The sequence below is a fragment of the Crocodylus siamensis genome, chromosome 4, assembly GCF_052110815.1.
Source record: "Crocodylus siamensis isolate JL-2025a chromosome 4, ASM5211081v1, whole genome shotgun sequence".
Lineage (NCBI taxonomy): Eukaryota > Metazoa > Chordata > Crocodylia > Crocodylidae > Crocodylus > Crocodylus siamensis.
The window spans coordinates 201,963,055-201,986,048 of record NC_143398.1 but is presented as its reverse complement, the minus strand read 5'-3'; the positions used below and the strand labels follow the sequence as shown (position 1 = coordinate 201,986,048).

At 40.0% G+C, this 22,994-nt stretch overlaps 1 protein-coding gene across 4 annotated transcripts in view; it reads right to left on the bottom strand.

Annotated features, from left to right (window-relative positions):
* LNPK (lunapark, ER junction formation factor) overlaps positions 1 to 22,994 on the bottom strand; it is a 61,253-nt gene that overhangs the window by 7,657 nt on the left and 30,602 nt on the right. For all 4 annotated transcript variants that reach the window (XM_090045419.1, XM_090045421.1, XM_090045420.1 and 1 more), the window contains 5 exons: positions 22,930 to 22,981; positions 14,096 to 14,314; positions 5,463 to 5,568; positions 4,630 to 4,700; positions 3,057 to 3,227 (listed from right to left, as the gene is read on the bottom strand). In XM_090045419.1, the coding sequence (XP_089901545.1) occupies positions 3,057 to 3,227; positions 4,630 to 4,700; positions 5,463 to 5,568; positions 14,096 to 14,314; positions 22,930 to 22,981 (619 nt within the window). The remainder of the gene's footprint in view (positions 1 to 3,056; positions 3,228 to 4,629; positions 4,701 to 5,462; positions 5,569 to 14,095; positions 14,315 to 22,929; positions 22,982 to 22,994) is intronic.

The following is a 22,994-nucleotide window of genomic DNA, read 5'->3' as shown; positions in this document are numbered from 1 at the left end:
TCCAAAGACCAAATGTTTCGACTAAAGACCATCCAAATACCCTCAGTAAGTACAGCTACGTTGTATTTTTAGAGTGTAACAATAATGTCTCAGAGATGAATACTGGGCACTTGTAATCATGGATGTTGTTATAAGAGGCCAACAAGGCTTACTAGTTGGAAACTCAAGACCGCAAGCTGGCATAGGAACTATACCTGGTCTTACGAAAGAAGGCTTCTTGGCCTTCTTTAGTAAGTCCATTCTTCATGGCTGTCTTAAAAGAGTCCCTCAGACCTATTTTTGCCTTCTCAGACAGCAAATCATGAGAAGTAAGGATATAGAATAGGTGGGAAGGAAAAAAAAAAAAATCAAGGCCCTTCCAGAAGACTGGCAGCTTTGTGAAGCTGGGATAGGAGTGGCTGACACTTTTCAGACAAGTCTTGTTGAATTCATGATGGCTTCACCTTACCTGTCCCTGGGCTCCTCAGCTGCCTCTACAGCAATTTGCACCATCTGAGTGCTGCATGATGCCCTAGGCAGACAAGGTTCTTTGAGTAAGTGTGATATCTTTTCTTAGACCAAGTAAATAAATTTAAGGCATTGTTTAAATACAGTTGGTCTAACAAAAATATCACATTTACCCAAAGAACCTCATCTGCCTATGTCCTTAGACCAACATGGCTACAACCAACACTTCCAAACCTTCTCTCTTCTGAAGTTGTTCTAGTCTTCCACACCTCAAATGAGCAACAGCCGCATTCAGAGATAAGGATAGCAGATTAGGGACTGGCAACTCCATTGTGGTGGATGGACTCAGAGAATCCTCCCATTTAGGAGGCGAAACTTGAAGGCTGGGCAAAAGAGGCTTGCAGAGCCAATAAACAGGAACCTGGGCAGTACAACCTGTCTATAAATGGACAATGCTAGAAAAAACCTTCAAGTTCACAAGAGAACACATGGGTTTCTAGCTGGTACAGTCTGAAGCAGGAACAGCAGCAGAGATGTTTGTTACTACAAAACGGTCAAGTTCCTCAGAGCCATAAATTATTTTAGCACTACAGGACACTCTGGTAACAGCAGATGATACTAGATAGCACAGAGCCTGCAGTGAGATCCATTTGTTCCTATGCTTCCTGGACATCCTCAGCATGGGCATGCCCGAACCAGGCGGTACTGTGGCACTGATGAGCTTCCCCAGGATCCACAAAAGGCACACAGGCTCAGAACTGGAATGGGAAGGAGATGGAAGTTTCCCTTCCCCATTCCAGAGTTTCTTGACAAGATCTCCTGCTTCAAAGCATATACAGTAAGGTTCATCTTTATGACAGAGAGGGAAGCTAAATAGTTTCAAATAGGTGGAAAGTATTTCTCTTGGCTGAGCAGGATGTGAAATTCTATCAAACTGAAATAAAAAAATCCCTACTACATTTTATTCCAGCCACTGTAATAAAGAAGTTGGCCAACAGAACCTGAAGCTTATTCTTTTTAAAAGAGAAATTCAAAGTCTTGAAGGGGTGCTAACTGGCTCAGTCACAGTACTACATAAATACTGCTACACCATTTTTAGCTTAGTGAGTAGACTGTGCTGCTTGGCAGAGTAAGTATAACTATTCCCAGTATAAGTTACAGCAAGAACCTATAGACACCTTTTTGGACTGAACTGGATCCAAGTTCTTTGATTTCACTGCACTTGGAGACTGAGGCTGAAGCTTCTTGGCTCAGCTGATTAAACAGCACAGACTATGACAGAAGAAGGGAGTCCTGTATAAAGGGCTGCAAGCAGTAACAGAACTGCTGTACAGTGTATTCACTCACTACAAACAAAAGAGATTGCTGAACTGTTCCAGAAGTACTTGCAGTTAGAGCATGCTCAATGGGACAGTCTTCAAGCCAGCCAGTTTCAAGTGATTCATGTAGAAGGAGACCTTAGTAATGAGATCCCCATGCATATTGTATTCTAACCTACTGTATTTTTTAAAAGAACTCATGGTATAAGTCAAGCAATTAGGCACTGATTGATATAAGTTTCAGTTTGTGCCAGTAAATGTCTTAATACATCACTAAGTGCTGTTAATGTCCTCTGCCCTGCAAACATGATCACCTGGCTCTCATAGCACATACCAAGTGAAAGTTGATGCCATTCTGTACCAAACATTAAAGATTACAACAGGAAGAGAGTTTTATTTGACAGACTACTAGAACAATTTCCTGTAGTCAACTGTGTTTTCAACCTCTTTGAGTAAGCACTTAGGTGACAAGAAGTGCTCCATAGCTCTCCAACCCCACATATTCCTGGTTTACAATACTAGTTAAATCTAGTAAGTATTCCAAATCTAGTTTAAGTGAAGATTCTTTGGTTTGAGCTTACTACTGTGTTCTAATCTGTACCAAATATACTGCATCTTCATGTTGGCTGAACACCAGATGCTTACTGTATTTGCAGGCTATAAAACTTCTCAAAAGGAACTTTGTTAAATTAAAATTGACAATTTGTCTTTGAACCCTCTGATTTTAAACAAGGGAGTTTTACTAGATTTTCCTGCCCTGGGGAAAATAGCAAAACTAACTTAAGGAACAAAGGCAGGAATTTCAACACACCTAAACCAAATGACCTGTTGAAAAAACATTGAAACTTAACTACTTAGGGACACAACACTGCCTTAAGCTCTGCACAAAGTGCATCAGTTCAGTTTGCTCTTCATCAATAAGATGGGAGCCAAGAATTTCATTAAGCCATACTTTCAAGTCAAGGTTACAATGTAAGCAATTGTGAAGTACAGGACAGAATGCTCCTCCAACCAAAAACACCTTTCAGATGGGGGGAGGGGATAAAGAGTGCAGACACTGAAGAACAATGCAAATGTGCACACTATGAAGTTGTTTTTATTCTTATAAAACAAATATTTTAAAGATGCAGGAGGATAAATCCTTTATGTATAGCGTATAAATGAGAATGGTTCAAAAACTAGGTTTTACATTTCAAGGAAATAAAAGGACAAAGCCAAGAATAGTGTGTATTGGGGGGGGATTTGAAATAAATGTTACAAAACAATAGGTTTGATAGAACTAGCACTCACCTTCAATCTCTTGATTTTCTTGTTCTTTTACCCCTCCAGAATGCAGAGTTCCAGGGGTAGTCTGCAATTCTGCAGGCTGCTTCTTTTCAAAGCTTATGTCTGGAAGTCGTGGAGCCTGGGGTCTAGTTTTCCTTGCAGGATTCAGGAAAAAACAGTAGGCACACCTAAATGCTGCACAAACATTTACAAAAGCACATGCAATAAAGGTCAGAAAAGTCTCACTATGCAAGCTGATTCAAATATCATATCATAGTCTTGATTTAGGATTCTCTAGAAATGAAAAACAGTTCAATATTTAAAAAAAAAAAAATGACTTCAATACCCAACTTCACTTTTTTAGGTTAACTAATTTTAAATTCAGCTATTTTTCAACAGTATTCCAAGTAGTCTACTTTTCAATTTTAGGGCTGATAGCATAATTCCTGAACTTCTTGGTACGCACAACTCCATTTTCTCTTATTAATCTGTGCACATATCTATCCATTTAATACCCTTTTACTTTCTGCTCTGCTTCTTTAACTGGTGAACATCTTTGCTGAGCTGTAGGAGCAGAGTCACCAACAAAAGAATGCAACTCACTCCTGCATAATGCCATCATATGACACACTGAAGTCTGCCAGGAAGGTTTAAGAAACAGTGCTAAATAAGTTGTTTTTCTTGCTTAAAACAGGTATCAATATTGCTACCCACTCCCCTTCCCATATGCAATGTCATTTATTATTTGATGAAATATTCAGCTTGGACTCTAGTAAAATAAAAGCCAGGTTTGTTTTAGAGAAACAGTTAGTAAATCCAGTACTTTAAAAAACACATTTGCAAAGACTAAAGAAAAGTTAGTTTTTGACTCCCTGGACTGTCTGGAAGCTGACCTCCAACAAACTTCTTATGGTTAGTGGGAAATACTAAATATATTCCATTATTATATCTAATACCTTCCTCCCAGAATCAAGAGAAATGTGACATATCCATACAGAACTGGAGGTGAGGGGGAGAGGCAGATGGGGAAAGGAAAAGAGAATTGCCTGGGACAATTTCTTAGCCATTAAATTTTGAACTTACTGTAGCTCTTGAGAGGAGGCACAACAAAACATCTGTGTTCAATAAAGAGCTGTGTCTGTCTTAAGTTATTGTCAGCCATAAACTCACGTACAGCCCCCCCAGGGCTTGTTCCCACTCTTTCTGTTGCCTCCCTGAGATCTTCTTGCCAAGGCAAGATCTTGTTTAAGTTCTTGGTAAAGTGGAGTACTTTAATGTCAGATAGTTTCTTGATATAAAACCCTTCTGAGAGCCATTCATAGCCAGTAGCGATTCTCAAGGATGCACTGGAAGAGGCTTATTTTTACTGAATAGTTTTATACACATAAAATCCTTGGCCTGCAGGTTATAATAAATACTTTTTTTAATCTTAGTGCATCCTAAGCTAGTGTAGTAAGTTACCATAAAACTTAGTATAAGGTTTGGTATACTCAACTAGAATCAAATGAAACAACAGCAAGTCTCCTATGAAGAATTTTTAAGCAGTCAAAAAATATATATTTTTTAAAGAGTGCAGGCTATGCCCACTAGTTCTTACCAATGTATTCAAATTCCTCCTTCAGAGCCATACCATTATGAGAGAAACACTGCTGACATATAAGGGCATACCTAAAAAAAATGCAATAACTTATTTGACTACATCCAATATAAAATATTGCATATCTATTCTATCATCTTGATTTTTAAGGAATTTAATTATTCCTAACACGTAACCAAATGTAATAGGCAAATTTAACCATTTAGCAGGGTCTCTTCACTTGCACATTAACAAAAACCAAAAAAAGTTTAATTCTTAAAATTGTAGTTTAAAAAGTAGTAAAGATTTGACTTTTACACAAAAACCCAACCATGAGGCAAGTTAAGCCTCATGATTTAGCAGTTCAGCTTCACACCATATTCAACAGAAATAGATTTCAATACATGGAACGGAGCATAAAAGTTTAATCATTGGAATAATTACCTTATCCAGCTTAAGCAAGCAAGTACATCAAAAAATTTCAGAAGGCAACAGGTAAACACAAAAAGACAATCCAGCTAAATAAAGGGAGTCGGGTGTTTTTACTTGATGTTTGGCTCCTTCTCCTACTCAAACTTCAATAAAGGGTTTCCCTTTAATGCAGCTTCTGTTCATAGGTAGAATTTAAGCTTCCAATACTCAGAAAGCACATTTCAGCAAAACAGATTTCACAAGATGCACTGCAATGAGCCACTTTACAGTGAAAACACAGCTGTTACTCAATACCAACTGCAAACAAGAATTAGCATTCTACAATATCTTTAACCCTGAACATGTAAAAAAGCAGTGAAACATCCCACACTTGTCATGTATTTACTTATCATTAGCCTCTTTTGTTTTTGTTTTTTTTTTACCTGTTCTGTGGACCATCACCAACTAAATACTCAATAACTCTATCCAAAGCTCCCCTTTCTCGAGGAAGAATAGGTCTTGCTAAAGGAGGACCTGGAGGATGAAGACCTATCAAAAGAAACAATTTAAAAAGATTACTTTCAGCTACATATTGGCGATATATGATGCGACAGTTCTACTGGAGATAGGCTAGCAGCTTCATACAAAGATAACAGAAAATGTCAAACTGGTAAAGATGTATTAGAGCCAAAGATGCTATTTTATACTCAAAATGGCCAAATTACAGTTCATTCCCTGAAAAAAAACTGTTACTCAAAACTGATCTTCTGATCCCATATTTCCATTTTCCATCATGTACTAATAAAAGATTTTCACATTTCTAAGGACAGTCAAAATACTATAAGCTTCATAGTAAAAGCTGCTTACAAAGTTGCATACAGGAAGATCCATTCTGGGTCATTCTTGTATAATAAAGGGCTTAGTCCATCTGTCTGTCCGTCATGCTCTTGGAGCACTCCGGTTAGTAATACAATCAAGCAGAGTGTGGAGCAGTGCCATGACCATGGGGACAGAGGAGATGGAGTGTGTGTATGTGTGTGTGTGTGTGGGGGGGTGTAGCTAGTAGCACTCGGGGGGGGGGGGGGGGGGGGAGGGAGGGGGGAAGGCAGCAGTGCTGGAGGTGGTGGCGTGCAGTGCTGGCAGAGGGGGACAAAAAGGGATGGCAGGGGCAAGCTTTCCCCCACTGCTCCTGGGAGGCAGTGGTGGCGGTGCAGGGTGGTGGGTGGCAGCACTCTGTCCCTGCCTGCCCCTCCCCCCCGCCAGTCATTCTTGGCAGGTAATTGGCTAGTTTACACCTGAATTGGACGAGCTGTTAATATTATGTCACAGCAAGGCCATTTTACATCGCTTAGTCAGCATAAAGGAGCTTTTAAAGTGGATATTAGTGTAAAAGCACCACAGGACCCAAGTATTTACTAGACATCAGAATTTTGCCTCAAAACGTCACTTCACTATCTGACAAAGCTGAAATTTCTGCCCTTCAAACGTGGTTTATTAATAATCCAAACACCGATTTAAAAATAAATAAATAAATAAATAAAATAAAATAAAAAAAAAAAATCACAAGATCGACAGGAAGAAATTAGCTGTTAAAATCTGACTGACACCACATTGATATCAATAATGAACTGAATCTTCACATCAAAACAGCATTTCTGCTAAGAAAGGTACTGCAGGAAAATAAGGAACATGTGATTTAATAAAGAGCAAAGGCTGCTGTAAAAAAAATAAACTACTAAAAGCTGACCATAAAGGATGAGCCCTATTGCTTGGAACGGGAAGAGACTGCTTGGAACATTCTCTCCCATCAATTTTAAGAGCTGAATTTGAAAAATTCAAGTACATTTTGCCCCCATACTATTTTAGAATACAAACCTTAACTTTATTTCACATTTCGTGTCATTACATGTCTTCTGTTGCATATATTAACACACTTCCTATAAATGCTAAACTATTGCTTCAGAAAGACTCCCCTAATAATGGAAACCTTCTGAAACTGTTCTTCCTCATCTGAAACTGTGAAGCGTTTCCTTCCTGAAACCACGGCAGTCCTATAAACATGAGCAGTTAAGAACTGAGGAACAAGATATATACTTTCAGATCTCTCTCTCTCAGGAATTCATCCCATTGTCTGATTCTGCTCCTCTTTTCATCTTCCCACACAAATACCAATTAAAAAAAAAAGTCTTCTGCCCATGAACCAGACTTTGGACACATCTGATCTCTACACAAATTGTAGATAACTTTAAAATGCATCTTTTGGACCTTAAAATCATTTTTTTCTTTAATACTGAAGTTCTCAGCCACACTAAGGAAAGATTTCCGCCAATCTACATTTCACATCCACACGATCCAGAAAGTTTACAAAAACCAAATCAAACTGGGAATATTGTTCCCTTGTTTTCTCTCTCATGGCCCATAGACAAAATTATGGTCAAAATAAAAATTACATGTACCTGGTAGTAAGGATTTATAACATCTCTCAACTGCATTTTATAGTGACATTTCCAGCTGCCTCCTAGGCTCCCTCTACACATGCAGGTAAAGGCAAAAAGAGATCTAAAAATGCAATACAAGTGATCAAGCCTCCTGTCCCGCCAACCTGATCCTAGGCTCCCCCTGCACGGGCAAGCAGCAAGATCCCGTGGCTGGGAGCCCCCTTAAGTAGGGGTGCCTCATGCACCCCAGGATGGGGGGATAACAGCAGTTGCAATCTTCCAGGCTCAGGGGTGCATGTAATCCCCAGGCTCTGGGAAAAAGAGGCAGCAGGGAACCTCAGGGCCATGGGGCGGGGGAGCAGTCCCCACAGCCGCAGTCCCCAGGTCCTGGGGGTTTCAAGCTGGGCATGGTGCACCCCTGTGGCTAAGAGACCCATCAGCTGACAGGGCTACAAGCTTCAGGGGAGACCCTGGTAGACATGCAAATTAAAGCTCAATAGCAACCAGCTATAAAATTCATACAATTCCGAGGTCTAACTTTATAACTGGTTGGAGCTTTTCATCATGTGCTAAAGTACTTTACCTGAAGACCAGCTGCATGTGCAATCATACAATGAACCAGGTATTTGCACAAAACTACAATATATGTAGTGGGGGCCTACTTGCCTCCCACTACTGGTTGCCTATATAAAAATCATGAATAGTTTCCTATATTTTGAAGGCAGTTTGCCTCCAACCCAAAATACCACCTGGCAATTTGCATTTTCTAATTTTTAGATACAAAATGTCACGTTCTTTTGTACTGCTTTTTTATGGATCATAGAACCACCCCCTAGTTGGAAACTTTATCTGTCTAGTTGGATTATTTTAACTATAACTATAACTTTTTCATCCAGTAATTTTTATAAATAGATATCCAACTTATATCAAGTGATTGTTAGAATAAAAACAAACAAGAAATTTAGATTTCTGACTTACTCTAGCTTTTGCTGCCAACAGCTAGCTAGAATGAGGGTAGCTGTTATATGCAACTGATGCTAGTTATATGGAGGAGTACTTCCTGTGATATGCATCAAGTTAGATTTCCTTCAGATTAATATTACTGATTTTTGGTATAATATTTTGAGCGATTTTTGAGTCAAGTTAATATTTCAAAGTCACAGCAAAGCCTAAAAATGTATCTGCTTTTTAAAACAGAGTGACACAAACAGCATTAAGTAATATGTGGGAGAAGTTTAAACCACAGCTGTTCATCCTTAAATTAAATAAAGCTGAATTAGAAGCATTTAGTAGAAGTTGCAATGCAAGTACTGAATCACCAACCACCTACTTGAAGTTATAATATATTTTTACTTCTTAATATTAGTAATACTCAGAGATCCATTAACAACGTTCATTAGAGCAGATTTAGCCATAAAAGGACCATGGTCAACAGCTCTGCTCCTCTGATAATATGGATTTTTCTAAAACAAGAGTAAAGCTCCTATGTGTAGGAGACAGCGACTTCATGGTGATCAGTCCTAGCCTGTGGGATAAAGTCTCACAGGAACTGAAATACCTCAAACTGTGTGGGGTCTGCCACTCTAAGTGCCAGGCACACTTCTGATCTGGCCTGCTCTACTACTCATGTATTTATAAACACAAAATTATGCTTTCCACCATGATTTCCTTCCTGGGGAGAAGATGCCAAAAGAAGGTAACCACATGAGATACTCAATTATTTACTACATTACCAGAAAACACTCAGGTACTACAGTGATGAGAAGAGAGCATGAACCACAGAGAATAGGACACATGGAAGATTATTAGTTTCAGTGCGACTTCTGGAGAAAGATAAGCACTAGAGTTAAACACAGAATAAAGGCAGCAACCCAAAATCAACACAGGCTAGTTAAAGAGCTTTTTTCTCTTTGTACCAGCCAAGAGAGAAAAAGGCTTCTCCCTGCTTGCAAGCAATGAAGTGAAAGAACAGTTACTTACCTACCAATAACCATGGCTATTTCAAGTTGTGTTTGGATCTTATTTATGGTATACACAGCACCTCATGTGAATGAGGTCAGAATCTTGGCCAGCAGCATTTACTGCTCTGCCTGTCTTTATACCCCCTAATTAATCTGAGGGCACAACAAGCAAAGCATCTCCAACTGCCCTTCTGTTCCCTTTGTTAATTAATTAATCTAATAAAGAATTATTTGAAAGAAGCAAGGATGAAGGTCAGGTTATGGAAATTGCACAGAAAACACTCTAAGCAGCACAGTTGGTACTCCTAGCAGAGGGAAGGCCTGAAATATTCTTGTGAGAACAGCACCATTTCCATAGCTTGACTGCCTCTGTCCAGAAGCAATGAATGGGTTCTACAAGTTGATATACGTTAGAGTTACAGTGGCTGCTCTTAGAATCAAGTTTAAGGGCTCTGCAGACTAATCAAAAGACCATTAGTTTAACTACAACAACATGGAGAGAGGTCAATTTAAAAAAAAATCTCAGGCCTTGTATTAACAGGAAGTATACATGGGTCCCCAGCTGCTTTTGGGACATCTGGAATTGTGTCATTACATGAAGAAGAGAGCATAAACAAGACCGGAGAGTCTCAAGAGTTCATCTACCAGCTGTGTGAAGCTACTATAGGAACTGGAAATATAAAGACCATTAAAAAGAGAGAAATAAATGTTAACACTCCTGGAGTGAAGAGCAATGAGCCATTAGGTGAACTGGCTCCCTCAGCTGCCCAAGTAGTAATGCCACAGCGGCTGCACAGTGGAGCAGGAATCAAAGCAGGGTAATTCTATATCAGTCAGAAAAATCAACATCTCTGCTTAATACATGCACCCTAATTTTGGGGACAAAGGTGTGCGCTGCATATGAGAAAATATGGTATTAAGAGGGTAGTAGTGAAAAAGGGCTAAGGCCATTTCAGTGCCAAGCAGTAGTTAACAGAAAGGCAATATCTTAAAACAAAAAGGCAGATAAGGTCCACCAAGGCGAAATTTGTCAATAAAACTAAACTAATATTTAATAACTGATTCTATACAAAGTCTGCAGTAGATAACAGGTGGACTCCTGAGCTTTAGGAAACCGAGATGCAGTCTTGACTTCTGTTCTTTATATGGTCGTGTGCCGGGGAGACATGAGCTCACACAGGTTTACCCCCCAAGGAGACATTTTTCTGAAGATTCCAGTCCTGTACACAAGAGACACGTGCGCCGTAAGGGATCTTCCATTCTTAATCTTTCCATTACACAGAGGGGAACAGTGACAAGGAATTCAAGTAACTGCCACAAGGTCACGCTGGGTTTCAATGGCAGAATTCAAAGAGAATACTCCCATGCTCCAACAACTAGTAATACAAGGAAGAATCCTTTCTACTGATAGAATAAGAGACTAAATCCTGCCAACGTTTGGAAATCTCTGCTGTTGAGAACACTGAGAACTTGGCAAAATTTCCAGCACTCTTGTCAGCCAACTGATACATCAAAGCACTGCCTGACATAATGAACTCTTCCCTTGAGTGCTCCAATATGATACAACTTACTCAAGACAAAAGGTGCTGCTCTATCATTTTCAGAAACCCAAGAGTTTATGCTGTTTACAAAGTTGGAATGTTATATTTCCTACTTTCTCTTTCCAAAAATTAGAAACCTAAACGTGCTTTTCAGAATTCTGCCAAACAGCAATGTCCAAGTTAAAGGAGGAGGAGCCAGAAGTGGCAAGCTAAAACGAACTCTCAAATGATACATTTACTGGGCCCCGCAACTACACATTTGTAGATTCTGAAAAAGAATTGTCCTGATACGACACTTTAGGTTAAACATTTTTTTCCATTTATAAAAGAGTATTTAATAAAACTTAAGTGTTCCCATTAAAAGGAGTGGACAAAGTTCAATACAGGTGTGAATGTATAGCGCTGGAACAGAAAAAACCATACACCAATACTTTTTTTCTAGTATTAACACTGACAACATATTCAGCACTGTGTTCAAAGCAACATAAGACTCTTCATGCAACCTTTAAATTGTAAAGCTCCTTAAATTTCTAAACCATAATAAAAAGAAGACAGAAAACACGAGAACATGGCTCCATAAGAATATCTTCAATTATCTGCATGCTAATTCAAACCAAGAATATGAATCTTAGTTCTCATGCTGTTATGAAGACCAGTAATTAATATAAACATCAAAAGCAATCATTGAAGAAAGACTGGTCATTTTTGCAAAGCTTGGCACACTCTCAACTACCTGCTGGTTATTAATTTTCAAACATATGGGAGCTCCATGGTAATACATGTTAAATTGATTCTCCTCTACAAAATACAGTATAATGAAAATGAATTATTAATCTTCTCTACTTTAGAGATGATTAAGCCCATTCAATTTTGTTGTAAGCCATGCATAAAGCTTAGATTTTAAAATATTTACTTGTATCTATTGAATTTATACAGTTTAAAGTGCAATGTTATGGCTGAGATTTTATATGCCTGAAAGATGGAGAATTCAAAAAATATGGCTTCCACAGCAAATGACACATCACATTTCTGGCCTTTTCTATTACCGTCTGACCAGACAAGCACCATACAAAGAAGGCACAATCAAGATGTTAGTTACTGAGGGAAATACTGGTATTTCTGTGCACATGAAATATTATTTGCAAAATTACACAAAAAGGAAATACAGATTTAACAGTTGGCAATTGTGAACCAAAAAAAAAAAAAAAAAAATCCAGTGAACCCACTTTTCAAATGTTCTATAGCTATAGAATCAAATTCAAACAAAACTAATTTCAGTGTGCTTGCATCTTAATACTGCTAAGGAAATTTGTTATGCTTTTCCTATTCGATTATTTAACCATCATTTAACCAATTTTCTTTCAGCAACCCAACAATGTAAGTGCCAAGTTTGAACTTTATAAAAACTCTGCTAAAGGCTGGTGTTTGACTAGGCACACACAACTGTACATTTATTTGTGGGATGGCTTCACTCAGAGAATGACTGGGGATTTACTAAAAGCCCTCATTAAGCACTTTTCTTTTGGACAAAGAACCTTCTAGTAATGTTTCACCATCACAATCATTCTATAGTAGGTTAGGGTATAAGAATACCGTATTTTCTCATATCTAACACACCCATTCCCCAAAAATCAGCCCCACAAAATTGGCTGCTGGGGTGTTTTAAGCAGGGCATCTGTTTCCTTTTCAGGAGAAAGAACTCCTGGAAACACTGTGCATGCATGCCATGCAGATGCCAAGATGGCTGCTTCTTGCATCTGTTCAGCAAACTAAAAGATAGAATCTTGTGTTAACCCTCTCAGTACCATAGCTGTTGGCTCAGCACTGTAGCTTATGCTCAAAGCAACAAGTGAGCTGTTGGTAGTATTTTCCTGAGGCCTGTATGTGGAAATGACACTATTTACAGAAACTTATACGAAGAACTACTTACAGCAAAGTAGTAACAGTCTGGCTATTACTCTTTGCAAAGGTCTGGGGCCTAACCTTGTGAGACAGAAGGCAAGCCAGGCTCCAGTTTTGGGCAGTGCACACCACCACAACATGCACCACTCCACTTTAACGTGTGGGTTTTTTCAAACCCAGGATCTCAGCAATGTAGCAGCATGCCAGTATATGCAATTTGTGCCCATGACTCTGGGGAAAAAAAACCCTCTCTCTACATTTTATTTTCCAGAAGAAAAGTTGTGCATTTTATTTGGTAGGGCTTCCCATGAAAGTCACTTCTCTTACTAGTTCATAGAGCTTAGTATCACAGGTCAGCCTAGATTAATTTAATAAAGTTTAGCTGGCATTTAGATCTTATTCCACTAAGTTGTTGTAATGTATAACCACATACGGTACTGAAATATGTTCCCAAGACTATACTTCCTCTAATAGCAAAAGATGTCTGTTTATCATACTTTTAAAATTGTAACATGCAAACTAAAAACTTAAAAATCACTTCAAAAGCTTACACTGGGGACCTAAAAGCACAAGTAGTATTCTCCTGGCTTTAATATAAAGAGGATCAAAGTTTCACTCTATAGAATGCAGATTAAATTACAAATCATGAACTTTCACTGCACCCAAATTAACCAAAAGTTCAATTGAAAAAGCATCAGCAGAAGAACCTGGATGAATCTTATAAAACCCCCAGCTATCCAACAGAAAAGACTTTTTGGAGTAATGCAGTATTTTACACATTACTCTAGGCTGCTTGAACATTCCTACTAGAATAAAAATTTAAATAAATGTCAAGATGCATGTTAAAAAATACGCACAGAGTTTAGTGAGAAACATGAGTGTATTCTGAAAGTGTTTTCCTTTGTACCCGATTTATATAAATCTGGAGCTTTCTTAAACCAAGAACATAAAAATATATGCTATACTGTTGACTACAGAATACTGCAAAGTTTTATTGCCATTTAAACAAAGAAGCCATAACAGTTAAATGAGCTCAGGCAATAGGTTTCAGTATCACAAGGTGCCAGCTGTAAAGAGTTATGGCTAATTGAATATGGAACTCCTGCTTAATCAGATAACTGCTCTGCTATTTCCAAATGAAATGCCATTTCCATACTGTCTGAAAATGGCCTGTTTTATTGGTAACCAGAGAAAACAATATAAACTGTAAATAACATTAAAGTGCTCTGTTTACCCATTCCAGGCATTGAAGTTGGGGATCCAGGACGTCGTGGTAGCACATTTGACTGCAAGGCTGGTGCAACAATTCTTTCTGGGGGTCCACCAGGAGCTGAAGTGTCCCTTTGCACATTAGATGTTGCCTGCACACCCGAGGCCTTGGGAGATCCTTGTTCAGGGCTTGATGGAGTAGGTGGAAGAACATTCCTTTGACCTGTAGTCCGCTGACGAATTTCTGACAGGAACACGCACATACTGGATTTAATACTTTATATACTATATTGCCAAGACATGAATAAAAACAAAGCTAGTATTGATGTTTTAATCTGTAACAAAATAAACAAAAGTTGGACTAAAGAGCTATGCAAGGTTGCAACATGCAATAGCAAAGACCAACAGCATTTTGATTAATATATTTCATTGTCAACTCAGATATAAATCTATATTCTCATATATAAATCCTAGTATGCAAGGCAATAAATTAAGTACCATTTGGTTAATTACACATGCTCAAAGAAGAAATTCTCCAATAGAACATTAATAGTTTTATCTTTGTCCTTTAACCAAAATGTTGGATATAGTAATTATTAGAAAAATCAACCATGTTTCCAATTCAAAACATGAATAGACCAATCACTAGTTCACCTTACATTCCTATGCATTTAGCTTTCATATTATATGAAACTATTTTACCAATGATTAAGCTATTCAGAGCAGGTATCATGGAACTATTGGGAATTTTCCAGATTAGATAATCTGGATGGTTCATTCTGGCCTTAACCTACACTTTCGTTTTCCAAATTCCATCCACAGATCTACTGCTCTACTGACCTCTACATCATTTTCTCTGTCCTTGATTGTTACTACAGCATGAGCTTAAAAAGGAATCAGGTGCTATGGTGCCCCCCCTCACAAGCATTTTTTGAGAGAGAGAGAAAAAGCACACTCAGGCCAAACTATATGCTATACTACTAATGTGACAATGATTTAAAGGGACCTCTTCACCCAGCAAAAAAACCCCATTGACACCAGGGGAATTTATCCAAGTACTGTGTATTGAATTGGGCTTTGGACATTACAACAATTTATGGCAGAATTGAATATCCTTTGACCTGGACATATAAGAACCTGCTTACCAAAACTCAAAAAAAAGCAAAAACAAAACACCACACTTGAAGGGTCAGGAACAGATCTTATACTGAAATGAAAAAATGAATACAGCATTTTCCTCCCCGTCCCTGATGAGCACTAACATAACATTTTAAAAACAGCTGTTATTGCAGCCAGCCAATCTGGATTGATTGTACCCACTGCAACATTATTGACGCAAACAGATTACTCAACCCTCTTTCTGCAATGGACCAGATGCAGGGCATGTCTAGCACAGCTCAATTTGATCTAGTGCAGGGGTGAGTAACCTACAACCCCCCCAGATGGACCAGGCCTGCAAAGAGGCTGGATCCAACTCAGGGTGGCATGGAGTTGTACTGAGCCATCCATTCCCTTCAAAGACTTCCCCGATTTCTCCAAACTCTCTGCACAGGGGCCGAGTAGGCAGTGAGGACAAACACATGCAGCTTGAGATATTCAGGGTGGAACAGAGATTTGAAGCCTGAGGCAGGGAGCCAGGTATTATGGGCCAGCCTGGGGCAAAAAAAATGTTGCCAATTGTACCACAGCTACACTGATACCAGATATCAAGATCAAGGCTAGTTCAGGTATCTCTACACTGTAAAATCCAAGACTAATGTTGGATGTATGGCCTATGCTCTTTCAGGGGACAGATACAATAGTCTGAACAGCTGATGGTTGGTGGTGTTCAGCTTTTACAGACCGTCCAGTACTCTGCTGGCAATTGTATGACCACACAGGAATGGGCTTCACAAACTGTGCAGAGTAGAGGCTTCCTCTTTCCAAAGGAGGATTCTACCACACATAGGTCTGCATATTAGAAAAGGAGAACATTTTTGCTCAAAAGCCCTTTTATGGTCATGCAGAAAGCACTATCAGTTGAAGCAACAGGGGCAAAGCTAGAATTCCAGGGAACAGGAATATTTTGGTCTATGACCCTTTCAACTTGATAATTAGACTGGAAAACATGGTTACTACCAGAATGATGCAGAAGAAAAAGATATTAAAGTTCTATGGAACTTAAAATTAGAAGAATCTCTCGATTTACAATGTGAACACTGACATCTCATTACAAATAGAGTGATGATATGAAATGGGTTCACTACCACCTTGACACCAGGTTACCAGTATATTACTTCCTTTAGGAAACAGTTCATTTTCCATGATATTCAAGAATTGAGAGTGCTGTACGGAATTTGCCTTTCCTAAATAAGCTTCCACCCATCTTCCTTCAATATGAATCATCATCTAATATTTTTCAGCTGTAATTGGCTGGGTTCTATATATTTCTGAGTCTTTGACAAATGTAATTTCATCAGTTCTGAATTATCAGCACTGAATTACAAGAGCATTTGTGAAAGTTCCATATTTCAATAATTAACAGATATGATTCACCTGACAATTCGATTAAACTGTGTGTACTATTTTAATATGGTAGATGCTTACGGCTAAGGTATCTACATGAAGGAGAGTTCTGTAGTCAATTGCATTTGTTCATATTCAGTATCCTATTGTCTGTGTTGCTATAAGCCAGAGCTATGAAAACTAAACCACATAATAAATTGTTTTGGACAACCTCAATTTTTGGGGGGAGGCTGGATCATTTAGGTCCAAATTCTGCAATTACTCATACTTACTATTACCGACTTGTACAAACAGGCTCATTAGGCTTACTCACACAAGCAGTGATCTGATTAATACAGAACTAGGTGTTTTTCCATTAAAAAGTTAAGATACTGTCAGAAGAGGCAAAACATTTCTCATGTTCAGAAATACCATGAGTTTCATCTCTCTCTCACTCAAAAAAGGCTTTATTTTGTAGAGGAGAATATAAAAGTAATCACTTCAATTTCCTTCGCGTTTGTGTTTTTAGTTACTCTGTGTACAAAACACATTAATCCTGATGTTTAAGACTAGAATTATTTACTTAACAAGTACTTGCTACTGCATTAAACTTCAAGTATTTAGGCCCTGATCCACATCAATATTCAGGTACCCAATTACCACTGAAATCAGAGTCAGTTGGTCTCAATACTTTTGTGGATCTGGCCCTTTGAGAAACCAGATTGCTAGGCCCTTGAGAATACAGAGTTTTTGTAGCAAACCATTATTCAGCAGTAGATAAAAGTTTCCATAATCAGCAGATCACAAACTGTCTTTTCTTTAACTGTCATGAACACAAAATTAAAAGTTGAGGCTAATCCAATCACACTTTCAACATAAAGTATCCTTCTTTCAAAAAGAACAGGAATCAGAAGCACAAAGATTTTCAGTAACTGAATTCTGCTACTTAACTGTATGGGTGTCTAGCGTGAGCAAAGAGAAAACGAAACAAGCCACGATTAATGTTTTCATATCATTCTGACAATTTGCATCAACTTCATAAACCAAATTCATGAAGTTATACATGCATCTTATTAATATTGGTTTGAAACCTACTAGCACCAGAGGCACTGCACAGAACAAAAAAATTTGGGCTCGCTCTCTACTACTTTGTGCAAACAAAGCCGAAATTGACAACTTAAAGACTCACTTTTGTTACCAGAACTTTAAGTGAAGTACAAACATCAAGAACGTTCTGGTATTTTTTAATAGAAATTATTCTTACTTAAGGAATGAAACCATAACAGTAACTCCTCCTGTTAAGCACCAGCTGACTGGATCAATCCATAATGCCTTTGAGCTTATGAATAAAAGAGACTGGACTGTAATATTAGTTTTAACAGGGGCAGATTTTTCAGGGGAGCAAAATTTGCCATATTAGCACCAAAAAAAAAAAAAAAAAATGAATGCAGAAACCACAAAGGTATTGCCTTGCACACAATGTCTGAACTATTAATATGACCCATCAAATAAGGTATTATTTTCCTTGTGTGCTAAATCCTTTTCACCAAAAGTTGAGATCAATTCATGAAAGATGCCTCATGCTGAGACCAAGCTTTTACCCCACCTTGTAGCACTGCAAGAATGATGCATAAGCATGCTACTTTATGGCATATAAAAAGTACATGTACATATGAGAATAAGGGTAGCCAAAGGCAGGCAACTTTGCAACATTTAACTTGGCTGTGATGATAGCTGAGGATGGTCCTTGCTTTGAGCAGGGGATTGGACTAGATGACCACCAGAGATCCCTTTCCAACCCTAATTTTCTATAGTTCTGTGAACATGGCTGGAGAGGGGTTACCCTAACTGACTTCCAAGTTTCTACAGCATGTGCCTAACATTATATCACCTTTAGTACAGGTTCAGGATAAGTAGTTAAAGCTTTATACATAAATTTAAGGTGCAACAAGCTCACTCAAAATGTATCAGGGTCCTAAATACATCCACTGCCAATGGCCTCATTTAATTAAACTTTTAGCTGAAGTTAATTAGAACTGCTGTCACTGGAAAAAAAATTAATGGTTCTTCATAGGGAAAAAAAACAGAAAAACATTTTGACCCTTGTGCAACAAACAAAGAAGCATACTGTTAACTCATAACATGAAATGAGTTGCCTGCCTACTAAAAAAAAAAAAAAACAAAAAAAACCAAAAACCTCACCCTGGTTTTCTACAAGAAAGTTAGGCTCATAGACTGAATACATATCGTTAATCTGATGTCATATTAAATTGCTATACCACCAATCCAATTTTCTTACAGCAGTTTGGGCCACAAAGCTTAGAGAGCTGAGGACCACATTTCTGGGCAGTTTGTTCTCTCCTCATAATTACTTGACTTTTCAACATAGTTCTTGTGCAACTGTTAAGTGAACTCAGAGCTGTCCAATGGGGCAGCGTGAAGCTTCAGTAGCCAATTCCATTTGGAGGAGATTTGGCCCGATTTGGGGACCGAATCTAAATTGGGAGACCATGTAAAAGCTCCGAATTGATTCAAAGTTTCCAAAGTTTTTTCTGAATCGATTTGGACAAAGATTTGGCCAATTAGGAGATTCGGCCATAGACTAAACAGAGAGCTGACAGCTGCCTCTAGCTGGTAATTCTGTCAGGGTTGGGGAAGGAGGCGGGGATTGGGGCTGGGACAAGCTGCCCAGCCAGGGCAGAGGGTCACGTTACTTGGGGAGGGGGAGGGGAGGTACAGGATGCAGGCACGGCAGCAGGGCAGAGCCCCCACAGCTGGGGCAGAAGCAGACACAGCCAGAGGAGATGTGGGAGAAGCCCCCATGGCTGCACTGCCTGGCCCCATCCCCCACCCAGCCCCAGCACTTTTTTTTTTTTAAAAGCCTTGCACTCACCGGCTGTAGCAGTGGCAATTAGGGCCTCTGGGTGCTTGTGGCAGAGCCCTCCCATGCAGTGGGGATCGCCACCCCTCCCGGGCCTGGCATCCACACAGCAGCTCCCCCATGGTGCAGGTGCAGCACATCTCAGCAGGGTGCTGCACACTGTCTGGGAGCTGGGATGGCTCCACCTGTCAGCCAGATCTACCGGTTAGATTCCCCAGCTCTCTGATCATTCTGCCAGCTATTCCTGTGGGGCATGGCCCCCAGGTCTGCACGTGGGGTTGCAGCAGGCTGCTGCTGCCAGCTGGGGAAACAGCCTAGAACCACTGCCATCATCCATCCTGCATCATCCAGAGGCCCATGCCCCTCAGGAAGAGCTGGGGGAAAGACTGGGTAGCTGGAGAAATTGAACTGGGAACTGAGGGAATGTTCAGTAACCGGAACAACCCTCTAGCTCCCGGCTGCTTCCCCAACCCCCGGTTTGAATTGCCCGGGTGGCTCCATGCGTCAGCTGGAGCCCAGCACTGCTCAGCCCTAGAGGCCCCAGCTCCCAGGCAGCATGCGGCACCCTGCCAAGCTGCACTACACCCACATCACGGGGCAGCTGCCACATGGATGCCAGGCGGGGGGGGGGGGTCCCCACTGCCCCACACTGCACAGAGGGGCTCTGCCGCAAGTACCCAGAGGCCCCAACGCCACTCCTGTGGCCACTGAGTGCAGGACTTCCCCCCCCACACTTTTTTTTTTTTTTTCTTTTTCCAATTAAACTGGCTGGGGCCAGGCAGGAGATGGGGCTGGGCAGGGCAGCCATGGGGGCTTCTCCCATGGCTCCCCCTGCCCAGGGAGAGGCAGGCACAGCAGGAGCCATGAGAGAACATGCAGCATCCCAGCTGTGCCTGCCTCTCTGATCCAAATCTCCCCAAATCAGTTCAGGACAGTGATCCAAATTGAATCACTGTCCTCCAATCGGCTGAATCCGAAATCAAATACTTCCCTATTCACAGAGGCTTACTGTCCAACTCAAGGCCCACAGACTCCCGCAGCCTTTACCTTCTCAGCCCCCTGCACTTCTCCCCAAGGGTTTAAGTCACTGCTCCCTCTGGTCTTTGTGCCTCTCTCTACCCTGTAACTCCTGCTGCCACCATTGCTCCCTCATACCCAAGGCCACTGGGGTCACCAGGCAGCCCCTCCCTCCTCCAAGGATTTGCTTCCTGCCATTTTTCCTGGGGACCATCTGGTCTTCAGTCTAGGGGCAATGCAGCCGACAGCTGCTCAGATGTTGGTCAGCCCTGATCTAAGTGAAAGAATCATGACAATTAAAGGGTAAGAGAGGCTCCAACTTACCAGATGTTGTAAGTGCTACAAGAAGAATCAAGATCAAGTCAAAAGGTCCACCTGTGCTTAACAGCCCATTGGGCTAGCACGGTTAAGGCACACCTTTCTAAAGCCAACAGTACATAGGGGAGCAATGTGGCTAGCATCAAAACCAGCTGGCTTTGCCTCCCTAGTACAAATGACTTGATACTCATTTGAAGGTAGGTGAACCAAGGATACTCATTACCATGACTCCAGAAAAGAACTTGGAACTTCCCTTTCTAGAGAGATAGTGAGACATGTTAAGAATTTTGCCACTATGCCTTAGCTACAAGAACCCCCTGATGAAACTTGTGTGCCAGTAGATAAGAGATCCAAAAGGGTGCATTTTTTTTTTAAAGACCAAAAAAAGAGAGAGAGAGAGAAAAAGGTTAAAAAAAAAAATTATAAACAGGACAGCAAAATAGTGGGGAAAAGGACCATAGTTTGCAGAGAAGAAATACTCCTGGGCCCAGCATATCAGAAAACCAAGGAAGCAGAATTGCGAGACCACTATACTATCTTTACATTGACACAGCAGGGTATTAACATTTTTCTGACAAGTATAGAAAGCTGAGCACAGTAACAGGAAGTATGGGTTTCATTCAACTGAAAAAGTTACAGCAACAACTTCGATAGTAAACTATAATGATTCTACAGACATTCAGTATTGTTTGCCAGAAGCAGAAACTAAATAATTTTAAAGTAACCCAAATGGTTTAAAAAAAAAACAAAAACCAAAAAAAACCAAAAAACAAAACCCAGTTCAGGTAGATCCATCTTTTCTTCTTACTAAACCCAAGAGATCACACAGAAGCATGGGAAACAATGAGAAGGAAACAGTGATTTAATTAAGTATGAGTCTTCTGTCCTTTCTCAAAAAAAAAAAAAAAAAAAAAATCCAAGGCTGTCATGCAAATATGAAAGATGTACACAAGTTGCCAACTAACACATGCTCCATTAGAAACTTGAGTCCTGCTGAAAATCCCATCTCAGGTTCCAGTGTCTTGTAATGCACACTATCAGCTATTGGACTGACTTGTGTTAAAGGCAAACTAGTTCTTAAATTGACTGTGAACATTATTTTCTGGGTAATCTATCTTCAACTATAATCATACAAAGCTGCTTTTAAGTTTGAGGTTTTAGTGCTCTATATTTTGCTGATTTCTGCACAAGCTTTTGTTATTTTCTCCTACATACCTTCACCCTCTCCACCACTCCCCCCCAAAAAGCCACAAAAAGCCCAATAAAAAGGTTATCCTCGAAGTTTTGACTAATTGAAGAAAAAGTAGGAATTGTTAAAAAAAAGCCTCCATCCTTGAATACACATTCAAATGAGACTGTTGACAACAATCCAGTTTTCTGAAGAAAGGTCTCGAAGAATTGTCAAGCCATGGTTTCAAATCTGGGACCCAAGCCTGTCTGGATCAGTTGCTCATCTCAGTCTACCACCTCTCCAGCTGACCATTCAGGCTGGGCATAGGTGGCCAGAAACCTCCATCAGAGCTTAGGAATCTGCCACTGGCATGGCCCAGCCCGGATCAGTTGATAACTCCCTCCCTCCCATATAAACCCCTGAGCCAGAAAAGGAAATGTCCCAGGCAACAGAATGCAACCCCCATCTAGACTACCCCACTGTTCCTTGTGGCTTGTGCTTCTGCCTGTTCTCTGTTGGAACTCTCAGGTTCTCAACTTAGCTTGTTACTTGACTGTGCTCTACCTGATCGTTTTGGCTTCCTGACTCAACTTACCCTCAAGTCCCAGCCTGCAGACTGACCTCCAAGGCTTCTAACTGGCCTATTTCCTGGAATCCGCTTGCTCCACCCAACCCTGGTCAGCTTCTCAAACCCTGGACCTGGTCACCCACAGCCTGTCTTGACATTAATGTATTCTGGAACCAGATTCTCACTGCATCAACATTAACTAGTTAAAAACATCCACCTGACCAAAAGGAGCATCATTCTTCATTTCTCAAATATATTTACTATCAAATAAAGAACTTAGAGATAAAACCTAATGCTAATCCTCCCATCTCTAAGTTGAGAAGCAGTCTAGGGTACAGGTCCCATTATAAACCATCCCTTCTGCTAGAACTCTCTGGTATAAATCTTTCATAAAGAGCTGCAACTTCATAAAGTTATTACCTTGTCCAGGTCTTGGGGTTGGAGATGCTCCTGCAGATGGCGGTTCAACCTCCTGTCAATTAGTG